Consider the following 23,283-nt stretch of genomic DNA (forward strand, 5'->3'; position numbering starts at 1 on the left):
AGATCTGGCGCAAGAGGGTTTTTTGTACCCCTTTTCACTCCTGGGGTCCCCTTTCAGCCAGATTGATACCCAGAGGGCGAGGAGGAGGACTGGGAGGGGTCAGGAGACCCTTTAGCTGATCAGGTGGAATCTGAACAGGACTGGAGAGAGGAACTGGGGGATGTCAGTGGTCTGGACACCTCCCCTGACCTTGGCATGTTCTCTCCTCCTACCGTGGCTACGAAGGAGGGAGCTTCGTACGCAGTGGTTTTGCATAAGGCAGCCTAGGCTCTCAACCTCGAACTCACTACCGTGGCAGTCAGGACTAACCTCCTGACAGAGGTGCTTCTGCCGGCGGCGAGCTCTTCGGAGCCTCTACTTCTTTTCAACGAGGCCCTTACTGACATCCTTTTGGGCACTTGGTCCAGGCCCAACACAAGGGCTCCCGTGGATAGGATGATTGCCGGACGCCACCACCCGGCCCCAGGTGACCCCCATCCTTTCCCAACACCCCACCCCTGAGAGCTTGGTGGTCCAAGCCTCTACCTCCAAAAGCACAGCTGCTGCCTCAAAGTCCGGAGGAGGCCCGGACAGTGCTCTCCCAGGCTTTAGAGCTTTTCAAGGACTCACGTGCCACGGCCAAGTCCTTGGGCCTCTCCAGCCGCCCCGGGCAGCCTGCTTTTCTCCCCTTTCGTGGCTATGAAAGGGGTACCCCGCTACGTCCTGCACAGAGCTACAGGCTGCAGCAAGGACATGGAAACACCGTTATAGTTCCGGGGCCCAGCAGGCTGGCCAGTCCACAGACCCCCCCCTCTGCAGCAGCCTCCAAACCTTCCTAGCCTGACATTTCAGGCCCATCAAATGCCGGTGGGCGTCAGGATTCGCCATCACCTCCCCCACTGGCGCACCATCACATCGAACAGGTGGGTTTTGCAGATAGTCCGAAGGGGCTACTCCCTCCCCTTCGAGGCTACCCCTCCAGCCATGCCACCACAATACCACTGCATGTCAGAGGATCATCTGGCCCTTCTCCAGCAGGAAGTTATGGCTCTTTTGGCCAAGGGAGCCATCAAGCGCATTCCTGTCCCAGAAGTAGGCCGTGGTAGTTATTCCCACTGCTTTCTGGTCCCCCGGAAGGTCAAGAGACTGTGTCCTATCTTGGATCTCCGGAACGTCAACCGCTTCCTCCGGAAGGAGAAGTTCAAGATGTTGACGCTTGCTCAGGTCTAGTCGGGCCTCGACCCGGAAGGCTGGTTGGTAGCGTTGGACTTGCAGGACGCTTATTTTCACATCCCCATCCTGCCAGCCCACCGGTGTTACCTTAGGTTCACGGTAGGCCACAAGCACTTTCAGTTTGCCGTGCTTCCCTTTGGCCTTAGAGTGCCCCTCTGGTGTTCACGAAAGTGATGGCGGTGGTAACAGCTCATCTGCGCAGATCTGGGATTTCAGTCTCGACGACTGGCTGTTGAAGTCGGGGTCGCCCTGGGCAGCCGTCTCCCACCTCCAGACTACGGCCGACCTCCTGCATTCACTGGGGTTCTCCATCAATGTGCCGAAGTCACACCTGATTCCCTTTCAAAAGCTCCTCTTCATCAGATCAGTTCTGGACATGACGCGGTTTCGGGTCTGTCCTCCGGAACAGCGAGTCCGGGGTATCCAGGCTATGATTCCGATCTTTTAGCCTCTATCCTGGGTTTCAGTCAGAATGACCCAGAGGCTGCTGGGCCTCATGGCCTCCTGCATTCTGCTGGTAGATCATGCTAGGTGGCATATGCGGGCTATGCATGGGACCTGGCGTTCCAGTGGGCGCAGCATCAAGGGAATCTGTCTGACTGCATACAGATCTCGGAGGGCACTGCACGACAATTGCAGTGGTGGCTCACGAACCAGGAGTGGGTCAACGGCAGATCCCTCTCCCTTTCCCAACCAGACCACACAGTGGTGACGGATGCGTCCCTTCTGGGATGGGGCAGCATCATGGGGGAGGCGGAGATCAGAGGCCTCTGGTCTCCGGCGGAGTCCGGGCTCCACATCAACCTTCTGGAGGTTTGGGCGATTTGTTTTGCACTAAAAGCATTCCTTCCCTCTGTCCAGTGAAGGGTAGTGCAGGTGTTCACGGACAAGACCACCGCCATGTGGTACTGCCACAAACAGGGCGGGGTACGGCCGTTGACCCTATGTCAGGAGGTTCTCCGCCTCTGGACATGGCTGGAATATCAGGGCATATCCCTGGTGGTTCAACCCATGGCAGGTTCCATGAACGCCAGGGCAGAGGAACTCAGCCGCAGGTGCATGATGAATCACAAATGGCGTCTTCACTCGGAGGTGGTGCAAGGTCTCTTTCACCAGTGGGGAGAGCCTTGGTTAGATCTATTTGCCACTGAAGAGAACGCACAATGTCAGCAATTGTGCGCATTGAAGGCGGCACTCGCTAGGCAACGCTTTTCGTTACAAGTGGAGTTGCGGTCTGTTTTACGCCTTTCCGCCTATAGCACTTATGCCCAGAGTGTTTAAGAAGATCAGGTGCAAATATCCAAAGAACAATTGAGGAAGTGTAGAGGTAGGGGTGATAGAATCACCCTCCAAAACGATATGAAAAAACAATGAGATTCTATCAATGTGAAGTGATCGAAATATTTTTATGTATATTTTCAACTTTGCAGTGAAGTGGGAGCTGCTCTCTTCGCTAGTGGCAGAAAGAGAGCACTATGTGCTTTTAAAATACCCCTCACACACTAAGAATCCCTTAGTGTCATGCTTCATCATAGGGGTCTTCCCGTCCCTCTACAGGGCAGGGCGTGCTACGACCTACGAGCTACGCGGGAGCACTGATATTAATGACGATAGGCTATGTGTGGTGTAGGACAGTGATAAGTGATAGGAGTGTAGGGACCTAAATACGTGAATGTAAAATATTTTAAATAAAATCCCCTGGCTAATGGAAAAAATTGAATTAATGACTTCCCTAGCTGGGAACAGTAAAAAGGGGTTGAGAGGTAGAACAGAATACGTTAACTACCTAGTCAATGACTAGGTAGTTAACGTATAATGTTCTACCTCTCAAAAATTGATTTAATGACTTCCCTAGCTGGGAACAGTAAAAAGGGGTTGAGAGGTAGAACAGAATACGTTAACTACCTTGTCAATGACTAGGTAGTTAACGTATTCTGTTCTACCTCTCTCTCTACACAAACGAACTGTCTCCAGATGGCTCGTTTTGTGTATCAAATCTTGCTATTCTCTGGCGAAGAAGGAGCATCCAGTGGGGTTGCCCGCCCATTCTACCAGGGCAACGGCAGCAACTACTGCTCTGGGAGGAGGCGTTTCTCTGAATGATCTCTGTCAGGCAGCTACATGTGCCTCGCTGCACACGTTTACAAAACACTACTGTCTTGACGGTCAGGTCCGGAGAGACGGCTTCTTTGGCCGTTCTGTTCTCCAGGACTTTCTGGTGTGAGATTGGTTTGCAGTCCCACCGCCGGTGTTGGTATTGCTAGGGTATCTATTCTAAGCTAAGTAGTCTATAACTAATGTGTTTCTTTCAGATGAACAAGTGACTTACCTTTGGTAACAATATATCTATAAGAAACATTAGTTATAGATTCCTTACCACCCCACCCATCCTCCCCATTCTGCGAACTGATTTCTAGGGTTAAGGATATCCTTTCAGGGCCTTAGTTTTGTGCACCAGTGGTCAGTGTCTTGCAAGGTTCTGCGTTTCTGGAAAGTTGTTTACAGAACTGACGTCAGCATGCAAGGGCGGCATCTAAGTAGCTACCACAACATCATCCGGGCGACATGACGCCAGCGACGGACGTGGAGCCGACCAACGCCACCATCTGACGCGCAGAGGTACTGCTGACGAAAAACTTTCCGGATCCAGTCTAACGCCTGGGGGTAATTCTAAGGTAAGGAATCTATAACTAACTAATGTTTCTTACAGATATATTGTTACCAAAGGTAAGTAACTTGTTCTTTTGGTGTTTCTCAGATGCTGGTGATAGTGCTTGAGTGCAGCCCTGTAGGTGGTTCTGTCTGTGGCTGGCTCTCCATCTTCTTTCTAGATGTTTGTAGTGTCGTTTGGAATATCGAAGGTCCTCTGTGTACCAAGAGGCTTGCTTGTTGGTTATTCTTTGCTTGTTGTGTTTGAAGGGTGCGAGGGTGTCTACGTAGTTCATGATTTAGTAGTTGAAGTAGTTGATGTCTTTGTTGAGGTTGTTCATGGGGTACGGTTGATCTGACGATGTTAAACAAGTCTACAAAGACTTAGGAGGGAAACCTGCCTTTTGATTGAGGAAGTATCAACGTGCATGGAATGTGAATTTCATTATAAAAGATAAAACCTTTCCTGGTTAATGATTTAAACCCTCTGCAGTTCTGTTGGGCTCCACACTTCATTGATGAGCTACAACAGAAGACTTATTGTTGTTTGTAGGGGCTTACAGTGTATTATTCCATCAAAACTCCTTGTTGGTAATAGAAAGGCTAAGTAATTACTTTCCTCTTATGCATTGGGTGTTTGTGTGTTCCGATGTTAGTGTGTTTATAACTTATTGTGTGATCTTGTGCAGTCTTAAGTTGTATTGTTTGTTCCATTCCCCAGATCGAAGCAGTGTATGCATGAGATTCCACCACAGGGGAAAATCACGTCTCTCAGCCTGAACTACAACCAAACACAGCTGCTCAGCTGCTCCCGGGATGATGCACTGCATATGATCGACCTGCGCATGACCCGTGTTTGTTTGAGCAGTAAGGTTTTCAGGTAACCAGTAGTAGGATGTCACGGATCTATGGGAAGGTGATTTAGGGCCTGAGGTAGATCTCTGCGTACGGGTTCTCTGTCACAACCCATCTGCCGAAAATTGAATCCCAGAGGATATAATAGGATTTATATTTCAGCGGATGGGATATCCGTCACCTTTGTGCCGAGGTCTAAATCAGGCCCTTGGAGTGGCTGCCGATTGCAGATGTTATGTCTGATTAGATAAATAATAAGTAAAGTGGAGGCATGCACTGATCTTTACTAGATACCTTATATTTGCTTTCATAAAAGATGTAAAAGAAATAATTTGTAAGACCAAAACCACCCCCAACTCACTATAAATAAATATAGAGAAACAAATGTGCACTTGAAAAACTGTCTGTAGTTTATCTTTATGGCAGTATTTTGACATTCCCTGTGAATACTTCTAAGATAGTGCTATTGGTATGCCATTATCAATACAAAATGAAACTGTAGGAATGTATATTGTTAAGCTATGGAAGAGAGAGTTCACAGTCTTAATAGAGCTTAGACTGAGCTCCCACAAAGTCAAAGCCCTCACATTCCTATTAAGTACAGTTGTTTGCGGTAAGTAATACGTGGCTTAACCATGGCACAAGGGTACTGGCAGTGAGGCCTTCTTCAGAGAATAATGTCTCTGGTACATGTGCAAAAATGCAGAATGCATGCAGAGAAATAAATTACTTAAATTGTCCAAACCAATTAAATTAAAACCAATACAGTTTAATAATTAAGAAGACACAGAAATTAAGACAAGTCAATGACCAGATGAGCAGTTAGTTTAAAAAAAACAATAATGGTTCCAGTAGAAATAATACCAATTTTTTACTTGAGTGTGTTAGACTGAAACCTAGGAATCCTCTACAGCCACATGGCGATGGAGCATGGTCAGATACAGCTTTCTGCTTTATCTCGGTGAAAGATTTTGGAGGCTGGAGATGTGAGGACCTCTTGCAGCTGACTCTTAATAGAGTGAGGCTCAGGAAAAGTTGGTGGTTCATTCTGGTCAAAGATTTTACCTTCAGAATTTATGAAGATTTAACTTTTTCAGCAGGCCGACGCTGTAAACTGTAGCCGGATAAAATCATGAGATTGCATTCTCCTTTTTGGTGGTCCTGCAGTAGTCTCAAACGTAATGGCCCGAATTCAATGCCTGTACAAATCGCTAAAGTGGATTGCAGCTGCGTAGTCTGCAATTGTTAGAAAGACTTTTCTTGGTCATTCAAGCATGAAAAATGTCAGAACTTGTTTTCACCATGCCATTTGAAATGCCTCCAAATGTTCAGGAAATGCTTTTCAGAGACCAGGCCACTGATTCAGTTTGTATGAAGACTCACCGCAGCTCCATTTCAGGTACTTTGAAAAACCTCCATTTGTAATTGATTATGCATATTTTCTGTAGGTTCCTGAGTCGAAAGGTCTTCTCCATTCCCAAGGCACAGGGGAGGCATTTGACATGGACTGGCTGAAGAAATGTACTTTTCATTGGTTTATCGTCCTCATCCAAGTGAACAAAGCTTCCTTTATTTTCAGGAGCTTCTGCACTTTGCAGCTCCAGCAGAGAAGTAGAACGGGCAGGTAGGCTCTTTTGGAAGGGCCTGGACCTCTTTGTCTTTGGGGTCAGCTGGAGACTGGCTTTATTCGTCCTTCTTTTTCTAGCAGGCAAGGCATCTTCTCCTCTGGAGCAGGAACCTCTTTGTTTGGGAGTGTTCTAGGGGGACGTGTTTAAAAAGCATATTTAGTCTGTGATTAGTGACTTCCGCTAAACAATTCAAACTAAAGCTCTCATTAAGGTTCCTGTTTCACGTGAGCTTTATTGCAAGCACTACCCCACTCTCCTGTACACTCAAGAAATCCAAGCCGTCACTTTGTGGTATTTTCAAGTCGTCGTCTCTCCTCGTCTTTATATGGGTGGATCTGTGAGGAAACACAGGAAGCATGGAAGTACGACCATAGAATAATTTATTGAAGGAACCTCAGCTATTAATCTGTGTAGATGGTAGCGAGGCAGCACATGGCATATATTCCACAGATTAAAGGACAGTTAATGTATGGAATGTACATCTCTGCCTTGCACATTACTGCAATACTTTCTGTGCATTATTACAACATTTACCTCCTTTAAGAATTGATAATGTACTTTTGTCACTGCTTTGGTTCACTTTCCGGGGGATGCAAGCTCATTGGTCTCCATGACTTTTTACACAGCCATATTAATGGCAAATTGTGTTCTATTCTTGCTAATTATCCTTTACATTAATAGCAGTCACTCTCAAATAATCTCCCCATGCACTCAGAGTGTGCATGGCTTTCTCAGTCACTCTCATGCATACACAGCATCTTTTGAGCCATAAAAACAGAACCTACTGGATACAGATTACAAATCCTCCCCTGACCACCACGCCTCATGGTCTCATCTTCCATACGGTTCTTGCTAGCACAACACAAACTAGGTCTTTCGTGATTGACATGCTCTAGTTCAGCGACATCCTTACTATCAACATAACCTTACTTGTCAGCCCGTCCACAGCAGAGGCATCTTTATTCTCAGAACCTGCTCCTGATTAACCCAAATAGCATGTGCCCTCTGTTTCAGTGTGATACAACGTGTACGCCTGCACCATCTCTTCCAACAACATTTGTACATCTTAATAATTGTCCAATGCCTGTTGCGCAACCCCTTTGTATCATCTATTTCCACATTTCCCTGACCTACTCGATCGGCCTCTTGCATTTGCACTCATGTTCCATCGGGAACCCAGGTTTGTGTGTGCTACGTCGAATTTTATTAATGCTGGTGTAATTTCTGAAATTTCATGTAACACAGAATTACTTCATCGTGCCACGTCGCCCAATTACGTCACATTTCACAGCAAAATTTGTAGCACAGGAGTACAGGACCTACGGGAATAATCAGAACTCAAGTGGCTGTTCGTTGTGGCCATTGTTTTTTTCGCAGCATTTGTTTTAGAGCAAAATATATCCATGCGTCAAAAATGGATGAGTATCTATTATAGATAAAGTATTGTTCTAAATGTCCCCAAATTTCCCATATTTATGCAATAGTGTCTGTAAATCGCACAATTTTCGCACACCCCATGACTTTTGTGTATGGAAAATATACACACGTTTTTGACCCGTAAAGTGTGAATCCCAAATATATATGTTCACCATTGGCAAACAGCTGAAAATCTGTGGACTGGAAACTAGGATACATGCAACGGCAACAACTTTTTTCATTAAAAAGCTGAAACTCTACTGTCACCCATGAAAACTTTCATCCACTCATCTTGCTTTTAACAGGGTCGAAGTTAAAGAAAACTTGTTCAGAAGTTTTCGAACCAAGCAGTTAAGGTTTTGAACTTTCTGCCAATTTCCCTAAAGGCTGGTGATGAACATCAGTCTTCAGGAGGGTGAGGAATATCCTATTGCCTTTCAGTAGTTACTCCCACTGAGTTATACCCACTCTTAATTTTTTACAGTGCCAAGAAGCCTATCTGGTGACATGTCACCCTTTAAAAAGAAAAGTATAATTACTTAAATCACATATCACAGCAGACAATAACCATATTCAGTATTACCGTGGTCAAGCAACTCACCTCCTAAAGTTACTTTGAGATTGCAGAAGAGCAATAACCCATTTAGGACACTAAAGACATTCATGTTTTCTGACTAAAACAGACAACTGCGCAGTTAACCACATGGATGCTGCAGATATTCCTCTGCTGGACCTTAATGTAAATGGGTGTGGTCATGACGAGCTCAGCTCGTCATGAGCACACAAGAGGTGTAACTCATGACGAGCTGAGCTCGTCATGAGCATCGAAGGGGTTAAAACCCCAAACTGCCATGTATTAAGCTATACATAGTATGAAATATTTGCTTGGGAGTTTTTAAATATATGATTATGTTCGCAAGCTAGTCTAGTTGATGGACATCATCCTGGTAAACTACTTTTCTCAAGTATGGTAGTCTTTTGGTGAGCTTTTCTGTTCCTTTCCATGTTGGTATTCATGCAAACAATGTATTGTTTTTCTCCTCAGGGCTGACGGGTTCAAGTGTGGGTGTGACTGGACGAAGGCGATATTCAGGTACTCATGTAGTTTCAGAGACATGCCTTTGTGTGTTGGGTTTGGGGAGGACAACATGGTTCTGCTGTTCAATGCAGTGCAAACCAGTGAATGCTGGTATCTCCTCCTGGTATTCATGGCGTTCTCATCCAGGGGATACTCATCAATAGTCATAATCTATGAATAATCCCAGCCCATGTGCGGTATCCCGGAGCATATAGAAAATACATATAAATATATATGTATATATATATGTGAAAACATATATTTGCAGCCTAAAACATTTCCCAACAGGCAAAATTGCCGCAAAATTACATAAATTAGCAGACACACAGTAGTACTCTGAGGAAATATAAATCTTATGGTCAAGTTGTGTTCCCTAGCGCGTACCCCACCGTCTCCATGTACCAGCTTAAAGTGCATGTAACTTCCCTCCTGTGTCAGCTATGAAGACGCAAATACATTTGCGTCCAACGTTAACATGTCCTCTTTCAGATCCACCCTGAATGGATTAAATAGCCCGTTCCTAAGTATGTTATGCCAACGTCTTTTTGTAGTGTACCTTACATGTTTTTCTGCTCTGGCAAGGTAGGCCCTGAATTTCTGCCATCGAGCCTCTTTTCTGGCTTCTGACTCTGAAAGCCTCAGCCCAGGCTGCCTCTGTACCCGTGAACTCTGACTTACTTCCAGCGCGGCCCACCGCGCTCAGCTCAGCCTGCTGCCTGCCAAGACTGACTATAACCTTCGAGTTATCTGTTCCGCTCCTCGAAAATGCATTCCTGCCTACTAGCTTCAGTAAACATCCCCCTCAGCTACAGGGCCAAAGGGCCGACCTGTCTCCGTACAAGTAATTCACAGCCTCTGTTACCATGGAAGGCCCCATGCCCCCACGTTTCTCATGCAGACACTTAGGCGCTTATACACGCACTCATAGTCAGTATAGAATAGCTTCTGCCCCAGAGACCTTTCCGTCCAGATAATATGGTTCCCAAACATCAGATATCAGATATGATAGAAGTACAAGTTGATCTGACATGCCAGACTTCTGTCTCTTTCCGTCAGTGTAAATGTCAAGTCCCCTGCACCCTCCAGTTTCACGTCTATCACACGTCATGCAGCTGCGCGCGCATCCAAGCTTCCGATTTCTGCTGACATTGCAACATTTCTGTTTGGTGCCACCCCCTAGTGACACCTACCTGTGACGTTTCTAGCACACACCTCCAGTTCACGCCTAGTCCACGCCTTCTGATTACGTACTAGTAACACGTGGATACTGTTATCTTGTCTTCTCTCAGCTGTTACGCCTACTGTACTGTTTTCTATGACATGAATTAAGTATATAAGCTATGTACTGTCAATAAAATGTAGCGCGCTCTATCCCTTCTTCCACCCCTGTGGTGGGAATAACATGATATTCTGGTCTTGACCATTCCTTTTTGAGGAATAAAACCCCTAAGAACTCTAACACCACGGACTCTGGTTTTTTTCTTTCCGATTTGAGTTATTATTGATTAAGTACTTACCTGCATAGAAATTAAGACGGTAAATTATATATTTACATCATTTTGGCGCCCGAACAGGGACCCCTCCCCCACCTCACGCGCCGGTTGGTGCGTTGCAAGCTCTGTCCCCTGCCATCAGTTAGACGGAAACTACGCGTACCGGCAGGATTTCCTGCATCTCCCTCTGGCCCACGGAGGTGACGAAGACTGCGATCAGTACCCAGACGAGGCGGTGAGGAGTGCGGAGGATCCCGACCAGAGCCTAGCCGAAAGAAGCAAGGTCCGAGGTGTCAAGAGGCCCACCAGTTTTCCGAAGTTTTCCGAAGTTTTCCGAAGTGTCGAGTCGAGTCCAGTCGAGTTTTCCGAGGCCTTCTGTTTCCGTGCTTCCCGGTGAGTACCATTGCTGGGACGTATCTAGACGGGTTTGGGTACACAAGTCCGGTCTGCACTGTTTTTAGACAGTGTATCTGTACTGTTTAGCAGTATATCTAGTATTCTGAAGTTCTGCACTGTTTACCAGTGTATCTGTACTGTTTAGCAGTACATCCAGTATAGGGGGTAGTCATATATGTTTCAAAATGTCTTTTCATGTGAGCAATGTCGTGGTATGAATGTGACCGTTTTTAAATGTGCCTTATTGTGTTCTTGTATAGCTAGCTGTATTCAGTATTAAGTAGTAAGGATTGAGCATTCAGTATTAAGTAAACAAGATGCCGTTTTTCGACAAATTAAAGCAGATAGGAACTAGGAAAGGGATACTAGAGGAAGCAATTCCTATCCCCCCTAGGGACACTCCAGGAAACTTCATGTACCACAAGCATGGCATAGACGCCATATTATTTCTAGAGTTATGGGCCGACTATACTAAGCACCTAGACGAAAGACACAGATGGCCTGTTAACGGAACATGGGATGCTGAGTGCATCATGAAGGTGGAGGAAGTACTATGGAAAAAGAAAGCCAGACAATCTCAGAAAGACGCCATAGAGTTTTGGCGTAAGGAATCGCATAGGCGTGCTGAAAAAGCACTACGTAGAGAAGACAGACTTAAAGAATCAGAAAAGGCCCAAGAAAACGAGTTAGTTACCGAGGGGATCCGAGTAAAAGCAGAGCAAGTAGACCGCGCACGAAATAACCTCGTGAACGGTATGTATCTCGCGGCTGAGGGTTCGCCTGAGGCCATTTCTGAAATACCGAAAAATCTACCGCCACCATTAGTTCCAACTAAAGTAATGCATAAGACTACTAAAGACATATTCCTGAATTCCTATCTAGAGGATGTAGCACCCGCTTACACCAATCTGCCTGTCCGCGCCCTGCCTAACGACAGGGACGGGGGTGGTAACCCGCCCCAAGATCAAATTCCGCCAGTACCACAACAGAAACCTCCTGTTCCACCACCTCCACCACTTCCCGCACTTAAAGTTGATCTACCGAAACCACTTCTACCTGATCCTACTAAAAGACAAGTTCAAGTTCAGATACAGACTCCGCCGAGAGATGATGCCCAAGCTTCCGCCTCAGGGGGTGCGTCCGGGGGTCTACACACCCCGCCATTGACACGCAGGTTACAGCTCAGGGACTTGCGGAGTCCTTTTACGTTCAAGTCTCCCAGCCTTGATGTATTCAAGGAAAACCTTTCAGTTTGCAGATATGATCCAGTACCCGGTAAAGACAATGTAATGATGATGGCATCACTACGGTTAAGATCTGCTACTGATTTCCTGCTATGCTATGCGGGAATGAGGGAGCGCCTAGATAGAATATATGAGTTTGTTCAGACAGGGAAAGACCCTGACAGTATTCAGGAGGCCATGGAGAAACAGAAAGTTGACGTTCAAGCACAGATACTACGTTTTTTCATAAATTGCCTAATAAGAGAACGAGACAGGCCTGGGACAGATCAGAGTGAATTAGATGCACTAAACAAGTGGGGTCAAAATATATCTGAAGGAAAACACGATAGGGGAACTTGCATAGCCAGTATGTACAAGAAAATTAGAAAGGCAGTAATAGATATACACCAAAAAGAGAAAGAAAAGGCTTCCTCCGAGGAGGAAGAAGAACTTGAAGAACCAGAAAAGACTACAGATACTATAGCGTATGTAGGTAAGGGAACTTACCTTAGGAAAGGTATCCGTCCGGAAAGCAAGAGAGTTTTCCTCTCTGCCTTAACAAACCCGAATTCTTCTGAACACCAGTTCCAGGAGACTGATAAAAGACTCCGAGACCGAGTGGGGTACCACATACTCAATTCAATGGATGAACAAGAACTAGCCCGGTCAGCCATATTATGGGCTGAAAATCCGGATATGTATAATGATGATACATTAGCGCAGACATTTCTGAACCTCTCCCCAGACGAACAGAAACTAGCAGGTGTATACATGATTCAGCACCTCCTCACGAAATACAGAAACCAACATTCTGATCCAGGTCCCTTACACGAAACATTAGAAGCACTACTCATGGATAGATGGAGAGGTTTAAGTACCAAGTTAATACAAATAATTCTAGAACAGCTACGTAGATATAACACTTTCATAAGCTCTGAATATGTTCCCGCTCCGCCCCCAGAAAGGAAAACGTATCACATGCAATGCCTGAGTGGCATTGAAAGTCAGAACCCCTTACGAGAAGTACACCCAGTTATGGGTGAGGATCATCTCTTGAAACGTGTATATGTACACACGCCACTGACTAAGTTAGAACTGTTAGAAATGAAGAAACTAGTCCCGAGCCATGATAAAGACCCTGCAGGTTTTCACAGAGAGCTTAAAGACATGTTACTGATGGGGGATTACACATATGATGATATCATGAAAATGTTAAAGGTGCTGCTGCCCACGGGCATCTACGAGAAACTAAAGGAAAAGGAATGGGAGGTGGGAGAGAAAAAGATTGTATGGGCAGAAATAGAAGACGAAGAGAATAAACGTGTCCCAGGGGTAGGCCTTGGGGACAAAACTGAAGCATTACCAGGTTTAATAGTACAGGTTTTGCCAAGATTATTGGCAACTAGAAAAGAAGACTGGGATGCAATCTCAGCATGTAAACAGAAGCCCGACGAAGATACTAGTGACTTTTATTCAAGATTCGAGAAATGTTTTATTATTAATAGTGGTCTTAAACCAAGTAGCGAATCGTACCCGCATCTTTTTGTATCAAAGTTAGTTGAGAATTCCCTGTTAGCAGTCAAGAATCGTGTATACAAGGTTGAGAGTACATGGCAAGCAAATACGCCGTCCCAGATGTTACAAATGTTACAATACCATCAGAATAGAATTAGAGAAGAACGGGAACAGGAACAGAAACGTATGAAAGACACGAAAATGAAAATGTTAGTAGCCCAGTCGGTCCATACCGACGGAAACAGAAAGGGTACGAACCAGACAGGTCACGTCGCAGGTCCCGTTAAAGGGACATGCAATTATTGCAAGCAACCAGGTCACTACGTACATGAATGTCCAGTTCTGAAACATAACATAGCGACAGGTAAAACTAAAGAGAGACCGCATCCACCTAGACAAGATCAGGTTCAGCAACAGACTTCACAGAATGTACAGCCCATGCAGAATACACAGCCTATGCATGCTTCATCTCATACAGCACAGACAGTAGCGGTACCACAGCCCACTGCCACGACTCAACAAGTTTCTCAACAGATGTACCAGTATGCCCAATCTGCTTATCCTGAGTATCAACGATACACATGAAACAGCCTAGAGAGGGAATTTGGCTTGCCTCTTATTGAAATTCCTGTAGATCAAGAAGGTCCTTATGTACACAGTCAAGTATTGGGAAAAGACAGAAAGTTTTTAATTGACACAGGGGCAAGCCGCACCACAATCAGTCATAATGAAGTCCCAGGGGCACCCCTCTCAGGCTCACAGAATGTTTCCCTTGGTTTTTCAGGACAGCCCATTGTAAATGAAGTATCAGAACCAGTACCCTTGGCTGTGGGGCCATTATCACGAGTTACAGACTTGTTACTTACGAAATCATGCCCAGAAAATCTGTTAGGAATTAAAACATTGAAGGCTCTAGGAGCTATAATCTGCTGTTCCCCGGAGGGAGTTAGACTCTTTCTACGGGATTTCAAGGGTCATTATGTTTTGCGAGAATTCGATGTCAGATTGAAAAATGTACCAGATCACCTGTGGGCAAAAGGCCCAACTGATGTAGGTTGTATGCATATCACACCATACCGTGTTACACTCAAGACAGGAGTTGTTCTACCACGAATCAGGCAATACAAGTTACCACCCGATGCTGTAGTGGCTTTACTGGAAATCATTGAAGAGCTCATAGCACAAGGAGTGGTCGTAGAGACTGACTCCAATATCTGTAATTCACCCATCATTCCAATTCTTAAACGTACTGACCCCAATGCACCGCCAGTATATCGGCTGGTGATTGATCTTCGAGAACTGAACAAATGTATTGTACCACAGTACCCTGTGGTCCCCGATATCTCTTCCCTATTGACTGCTATTGATTCAGAAGCAACGTTCTTTACTGTAATTGATCTCAAGAACGCTTTCTTCAGTGTACCTATTGATCCGGAGAGCCAATATCTCTTCGGATTCAGTTTAAATGGACGAAGCTTCAAATTTTCCCGCGCACCTCAAGGATTCACAGAAAGCCCCAGCATCTATAGTCAAGCACTGAAAAGACAACTAGATTGTATTCAAATGCCAGTTAACACCGCTTTACTGCAATACGTCGATGATCTGCTGATCACCGCACGAAGTGAGCCCGAATGTGAACAAGCATCACTGACAGTTTTACATTTTCTGGCAGACAAGGGACACAAGGTGTCTCCTTCGAAGCTACAATTCTGTGTTCAGCAAGTTGTGTACTTGGGTCACTTGCTGTCCAAAGTGGGGAGACAGCTCACTCCCGATCGCATTCAGTTAATTGTAAATATGCCACGACCCCAGACACAAAAGGAAGTGCGGGCCTTCATAGGCCTCACCTCGTACTGCAGACAATGGATTCCTCAATATGCATTTCTAGCTAAACCACTCATCCAGTTAACGACGCAGGAGGCAGCAACTTCGACTGCCCTCCCTTGGACTCAGGAACATACACAAGCCTTTGAGGAATTAAAGAAAGCATTATGTCAAGCACCAGTTTTAGCGACACCATGCTACAGCAAACCGTTTACACTTTTTGTTACAGAACGTGATGGTACAGCATTGTCTGTCCTCACTCAAGACCAAGCAGGTTCACATAAGCCTTGCGCTTATTTCTCTAGTACATTGGACTCAGTAGCCCAGGCACTCCCTGCGTGCTTAAAGTCAGTAGCAGCAACAGCGTTAGCAATAAGACAGAGCGATTCAATTGTTTTAGGCCATCAGTTAACAGTACAAGTTCCACATTCTGTAGAGGTTCTTTTAAACAGAACTCAGACTCAACACTTGACTATAGCACGATTGACAGGTTACGAATTAACGCTATTCCAGCCACACATAGAGATCAGACGCTGCAGCATTCTGAACCCCGCAACACTGTTACCTACAACTATGACAGATCCAGCCCCGCATGATTGCATAGAGATCATTAATGCAGTAACAAAGCCCCGACGAGACTTAACAGATGTTCCATTGACAAATCCAGACCTGACACTTTATGTGGATGGTTCATGTATGCGAACAAGTACAGGAGAATTAGTGGCCGCATATGCAGTGACCACTGAAACCGAAGTTAAAGAAACACATCGTATTGACACACTGTCCGCTCAAGCAGCAGAGCTTATTGCTCTGACCCGAGCCTGTATTCTAGCCAAGAACAGAAATGTCAACATATACACTGATTCCCGTTATGCGTTCGGAGTTGTACACGACTTCGGTATGTTATGGCAAGAACGAGGTTTTTTGACCTCTCATGGTGCCAAGATCCAACATGGTCCCCTCATTCAAGCACTGTTAGAAGCAATACATCTGCCTTCAGGAATATCCGTCATGAAGTGTAAAGCACATACTAAAGTCACAGATTCTGTTTCCCAGGGTAACGACCTGGCAGACCAGACAGCAAAACATACAGCACTGACTCACACTCAGACAACTGACATGACAAAGACAATAGGACCGACACATTGTATGACAGTCAGGGATCCCACACTAGATGTTATCGATATTCAGACACATGCTACCCCAGAAGAAATAAAGAAATGGATTGAACTAGGAGGGATCCAGACAGATCAAGGTTGGGTGACGAAGGGAAAATCTACATGGTTTCTCCCTGACTCTATGGTTCAAGTCATGATTAATACAGCACATAGTCCAGCACATCTAGGAGAAAAAGCGATGCTAGACAGTTTACAAAATCTTTGGAACAATAAACACTTACGAGCAGCAGCAAAACAGAAAGTGCGTACTTGCATGATCTGTTGTCAGTTCAATCCAGGTAAAAGCGTCCCTGTAGAGCAAGGTGGATTTCATCCTCCCGATCACCCTTTTGAAGTCCTCCAGATGGATTATATCCAGATGGACCGTTGTCGAGGATTTAAATATGTTCTCGTAATTGTTTGTGCTCTGTCCCGTTGGACCGAAGCATACCCAGTCCCAGATTACACTGCTCCGACCACTGCCAGGCAGTTGGTTCGTGAATTCTTCCCACGGTACGGCTTGCCTCGTGTCGTGTACTCAGATAACGGTCAGCCATTCTCATCCGAATTAATGAAAGAAGTTTCTTTATTGCTAGGATACCAGTGGAAATTCCATTGTGTCCGACATCCCGAAGCCGCAGGCCTTGTAGAGAGGCATAATCAGACATTAAAGACACGACTTGCTAAAATATGTAAAGAGAAAGGGGTCGACTGGATAGTCACCCTGCCCGTGGCACTGTTCTATATGAGGATGGTTGCCCATTCGAGATCAGGACTATCCCCGTACGAAGTGGTCTTTGGTAGACCACCGAATATGTGGGGGACGCCCGTTCCGAAGAAAATTACTGATGTTGATTGCAATATGTTGACAGATTACCTTGCCTCCTTGATGTCTGCACTCCAATCATGTCGTTCACAGGTTGCCGCAGCCTTCCCTGACAACACTGATGTAAAGCCGCATGATGTCCGTCCAGGTGATCTGATCCTTATAAGGAACTTCGACCGGAAAAGTCCGTTGGAGCCCCGCTGGAAATCGCCGAAGACCGTTCTACTTACTACAAGGACAGCGGTGAAGGTTGAGGGCAGGAAGGGGTGGGTCCATATGAGCCATGTTAAGCTGTGTAATGAACTGAAATCCGACCCAGGCTCATCCACCCCTTCCAAAGACTGTATCGAGCCCAGTGACTTTAAAACTTCCGAACGAGAAAAAACTCCCCAAGAGGAGTACAGACTCAAGCTCCGATCTAGCAAGTCAGACAGTTTAATTGTTTAAGTCCTCCCCTAGGTGAATCGGTTAAATAGTTTCTGACATGTATCCCCTAGATAGAGAGAGAGAGAGAGAATTCAAGAAACGTACATACTGTAAATCACTGCGTAGTCACTGTATAGTGACATTGTTAATAATGTTTTTCTAAGTCTTCTGATAATAGTTGCAAGTATACTTCTCCCTATCTACTACCCTATTTTCAAGCGTGAACAATCTGCTTACAATGCCTCTGCTGAACACACTTTTAGCGAGTTACCTCCACACGAACTCTCCTACAGACTTGCGCTGCGCAACAACACATTCATTAGTATGCTACACCATTCCCATCAAACTAACAATGCTACAGACTGCTGGATATGTGGCCGACTCCCTCCCTACCAGAATTACAAGGGAGCTCTGCCCCTCTTTCCGTACCCGTTCACTCACAATGGCTCCTGTGGTGCATGGTTTAAAATAATTAATTCCTTAGATCCTGATATTGCTGTTTTCGACGGGGGCTGGGTTTGGGGAAACTTGAACTTGGTCCTGCTCGACGTCTGTTACCCTGATAAGGAGGGACTCCCCACTAGAATAGGAACTGATCTAGAAAATGAAGTATATGGATTAGGTAATTACACAATTAGCCTTATGATTCTTACTGTTGAATCCGAAGCCGCACCAGTTCTACCCATTATGTCAGTATTACCAGTCACTGGTGAATTATGTATCAGGAAGAAAGGTTCAGTACACTTAGGTCATAGTAAATGCACTACTGTGGTCGAATTCAGTGATCATGGTAAATCGTCCTTTAAAGCTATTCGTCATTCTTATTTTGTTTGTGGTCATACCGCATACATACGTCTACCTCCAGATTGGGATGGTACCTGTTACATTGCATTCCTTCTGCCACCTGTTTTCCTAGCTCCTCCTGATTACCACAGAAATACAAATCTAGTAAAGAATAGACCCAGAAGAGATATCCCACTTGTCGACTACACAGAAATGGCATGGGAACAGTACACCGATTTTAATAAAGGATTCTTTTTCTTTTTAGGACCTGTTCAAAATAGTAAACTAATACGCAGATTAACTAGAACACTTGAAGCAGTAGTGAATGAAACTGCCTCCGCCCTAGGTAACTTAACAGAAGAGCAGTCCGCCATGCGGGTTGTTGTCCTTCAGAATCGTCTTGTTATTGACGTCATCTTGGCAGATAGAGGTGGAGCTTGTAAGGTCATCGGGTCAAGTTGCTGTGTTTTCATTCCACAAAACGCACCATCTGTATATCAAGCTATTACACGTCTCCATAAAATTGCAAATCAGATACATCAGAATCCAGGCACCTGGACTTGGTCCGGTTGGTTCTGGACAACGTTAACCGCTTGGGGATGGAAGATCCTATCCTTCCTAGGCATTGGCCTAGTCCTAGTATTCAGTTGCTGCCTGTGCCTGCAGTGCGGGCCAGCGATTTGTGGACTGTGTGCCACATCTTGTATTGAACATTCCAGTTTTCTCTCAAAGCATAAAAGAAAGAAAGAAGAGCAAATGATGTTACAAGAACAAACTGATCGATTCATGAGGATCGATATATCATGAAGGGTCCGTAGGGAACAAGGAGGGAATGAGGAAATATAAATCTTATGGTCAAGTTGTGTTCCCTAGCGCGTACCCCACCGTCTCCATGTACCAGCTTAAAGTGCATGTAACTTCCCTCCTGTGTCAGCTATGAAGACGCAAATACATTTGCGTCCAACGTTAACATGTCCTCTTTCAGATCCACCCTGAATGGATTAAATAGCCCGTTCCTAAGTATGTTATGCCAACGTCTTTTTGTAGTGTACCTTACATGTTTTTCTGCTCTGGCAAGGTAGGCCCTGAATTTCTGCCATCGAGCCTCTTTTCTGGCTTCTGACTCTGAAAGCCTCAGCCCAGGCTGCCTCTGTACCCGTGAACTCTGACTTACTTCCAGCGCGGCCCACCGCGCTCAGCTCAGCCTGCTGCCTGCCAAGACTGACTATAACCTTCGAGTTATCTGTTCCGCTCCTCGAAAATGCATTCCTGCCTACTAGCTTCAGTAAACATCCCCCTCAGCTACAGGGCCAAAGGGCCGACCTGTCTCCGTACAAGTAATTCACAGCCTCTGTTACCATGCTCCCATGGAAGGCCCCATGCCCCCACGTTTCTCATGCAGACACTTAGGCGCTTATACACGCACTCATAGTCAGTATAGAATAGCTTCTGCCCCAGAGACCTTTCCGTCCAGATAATATGGTTCCCAAACATCAGATATCAGATATGATAGAAGTACAAGTTGATCTGACATGCCAGACTTCTGTCTCTTTCCGTCAGTGTAAATGTCAAGTCCCCTGCACCCTCCAGTTTCACGTCTATCACACGTCATGCAGCTGCGCGCGCATCCAAGCTTCCGATTTCTGCTGACATTGCAACATTTCTGTTTGGTGCCACCCCCTAGTGACACCTACCTGTGACGTTTCTAGCACACACCTCCAGTTCACGCCTAGTCCACGCCTTCTGATTACGTACTAGTAACACGTGGATACTGTTATCTTGTCTTCTCTCAGCTGTTACGCCTACTGTACTGTTTTCTATGACATGAATTAAGTATATAAGCTATGTACTGTCAATAAAATGTAGCGCGCTCTATCCCTTCTTCCACCCCTGTGGTGGGAAGAACATGATATTCTGGTCTTGACCATTCCTTTTTGAGGAATAAAACCCCTAAGAACTCTAACACCACGGACTCTGGTTTTTTTCTTTCCGATTTGAGTTATTATTGATTAAGTACTTACCTGCATAGAAATTAAGACGGTAAATTATATATTTACATCAACTCTCCCAACCCCTAAGGAAGAAAGAGAGCTGTAAACATTTGCATACAACAATGCTTTATTGCCATAGGAAAAACCTGTAATTGCCGGCATTTGCCAGTAGGCTGCAGTAGAGTATAAAGCAACAAAGAAAACTGACACCTTGCCTTTAAGGCATTGGAGTAGGGGTACTGTGCCTTTAAGGCCTGAAGACGACCCCCTGCTCCCATGGTGCACCACAGGTGGCAGTTGGGTTAGTTCTTTTTTCCAGCTCCTTCTGTGAGGATCCTGGAGCTTGAGCTCTAAAGTTTTTAACTGAAATTGTGATTTTGAGAGGTTTTGCTCAGAAAATTCAACATCTTCTGGCTTATTAAGGCTTCTAATTTGGTTTTCTGTGGTAACCCACAAGAATTTCCTGTCAGAATGCCTGCTTTGTTCCGGAAATGTCCTTCTTGTGATAAGAAGATGGCTCTGGCTGACCCACACACAGTGTATATTGTGTGCCTTCCATCTGCACACAACCCTGACCAGTGCCACCACTGTAAAAAAAATTCTAGACGGACTCTTCGTGACAGGGAGAGAATTAGACTTCATGCCATGCTGGAGAGAGACAGAACTCACCAGGTGGGTGCTCCTGCAGCCCCCAGATCTTCTCCTACAAGCAAGCATGGCCAGAAACGGCATTGTTCCGCTTCTCTGCCCCCAGAAAGCGAAAGGAAAGTCGAAGAACTCCGTCGAGGTCGCCGTCGAAGAGGCCCAGACCACCATCACCACGTTGAAGATCTCCGCCGCAGTCAAGTAAGTCGGCGTCGAGACGCCACACTCCGGGCTCGAAGTTTGTGGCTGCTACCATCTCTAAGTCGACGTTAAGGCTTCCGTCGACTTCGAGACACTCTCCGCCGCCCCCGAGGGGGTCCGCGTCGAAAGCTAAGACTGCATCCAGGTCGCCGCCGGCTGGCTGGCCTCCGTCGAGCGGGACTTCAAGATCCTTCCATTCGACGTCAAGGAGGTCGACGTCGAGGCGACGCCAGGAAAGGTCGCCACGACGTCGAAACAGGTCGTTCGAGGCATGTGGGCTGCTGAATTCATATCTGTGCATAGATCGCCGCCTAGTGTTGGGTCCGGATGATTGCACATTGTTGTCCTGGAAGAGTCTTCGAAGTATCACGAGATAAGTGGCTCCTCCCCTGGACTACAGTGCGCATGGGCATCGCCTCCATCCCCAGATTGTTTTTTTCCGCCATTGGGTTCGGATGTGTTTCGGTTCCCTCTGTCGGAACCGATCGTTGTTCAACTTCTACTCGAGACCAAAAGGTCTTTAGGCTGGGCGTCGGTATAGTTGCGTGCGGGTTTCTTTTCTGACTCTCAGCTCCGATCTCTTGCTGCCCTTCCACGTGCTTCGGCGCGGACGGGCCTACACTACACTTTTGCTATGGAGCGAACTCCGTTTAAGAAGTGCCCGGTGTGTAACTCCAAATATTCACACCTCGACGTGCACCCTGTGTGCAATACATGCTTGTCACCGGATCACCACGAGGACAGCTGCATGGCGTGTTCGAGATTCCGGTGCAAGAAGACTTTGAAGATTCGTCGGGCCAATAGGCTCCAGGCTCAGTTGTCGGCTGCGGCGCCCCCACCAGACGACATATTCCAGGAATCTGTCGAGGGAGAAGACGACGCGCAAGGTTCGGACTCTAGTCCCGCGTCCGAGGGGGAGACCTACGATGCGGGTGAGGAGAACTTTGACGAAGTCACCGACGAGGTAGGGGACGACGATCGGGCTTTTGCCACTGTGGAGGATAGCTCGGAGGAAGAGCATCCCCAACCAGACTCAGGGGTTACTCCCCTTCATACGGCCCAGGTCGAGGGATCGCCTTCGGGCCTTACCCAAGATCTAATTATGAGTCCTACGTCCCCGCCTCCGGGCCCGGTCGCGGACATCTATGAGAAGCCACTTGCGTTGAAGAAAACGAAAGTGAAGCCCACTGGTCACGCACCCTCGGATGCGAAACCGGAAGTGAAAGTGGCGCTGGTGCAGAAGGTTCTGGAGGCGTCAACTTCCAAGAAACTCAAAATGGCCGACTCGAAGCGCCACGCCAAGATGGCCAACCCGAAGCCCTCGGGGTCGGCGCCGAAGGCGAAATCGTCGGACGCGGCTGCGTCGGGTCCGAAAGGGGTCGTGGACCCGAAGACGGCTTCGAAGAAGCGTCAGGGCGACGACGCACATAGGCATGGGGTGTCGGCCCCGAAGAAGGTGCCTGCTGGTGATCAGGCTCTCGACGCTGAGAAGTCGCTCGAGCCGGTCAAGCCCTCTCCGGCCTTGACGAAAAAGGTGGCGGAATCCCTGCAGCGGATTCGAAAGGACAGTGTGGTTCCCGCTCAGGACACTGTGACGCCTATGCTCGCGCCTAAGCCTGCGAAGGAGCAAACGCCTATCCGTTTCACCCTTCCTCCCAAGTCGGCGCCGAAGGCCTTCGCGCCGAAACAGAGCGGACCCTCGAAGGAGGTATTGGCACCGAAAGCTGCCTTGGTGGTGTCGAAGCTCCGGCTCCAACCGCTTGCTGAAGAGGAACGTCGTGAGGTAATCATCGACGCCAACACCGGGAAACTGTCTCTCCTCAAACGGAAGATCACGACGGAGCCGGCGTTGGAACATTTTAAGATCCCTCTCAAGAACAAAAGGGACTCTGCGGAATCTTCGGCGCTGGTGGAACCTGTGTCCCCACAAGCCCTGGGACACTCGCCAACGCGTTCCGCCGCAGG

General features: G+C 46.6%; 1 protein-coding gene across 1 annotated transcript in view; it reads left to right on the plus strand.

Annotated features, from left to right (window-relative positions):
- ATG16L2 (autophagy related 16 like 2) overlaps nt 1-23,283 on the plus strand; it is a 579,847-nt gene that overhangs the window by 465,215 nt on the left and 91,349 nt on the right. Inside the window, exons 16-17 of the mRNA XM_086933798.1 lie at nt 4,583-4,741; nt 8,806-8,853. Coding sequence (XP_086789924.1) covers nt 4,583-4,741; nt 8,806-8,853 — 207 coding nt within the window. The remainder of the gene's footprint in view (nt 1-4,582; nt 4,742-8,805; nt 8,854-23,283) is intronic.

Source organism: Lissotriton vulgaris, chromosome 8, assembly GCF_964263255.1.
Source record: "Lissotriton vulgaris chromosome 8, aLisVul1.2, whole genome shotgun sequence".
Lineage (NCBI taxonomy): Eukaryota > Metazoa > Chordata > Amphibia > Caudata > Salamandridae > Lissotriton > Lissotriton vulgaris.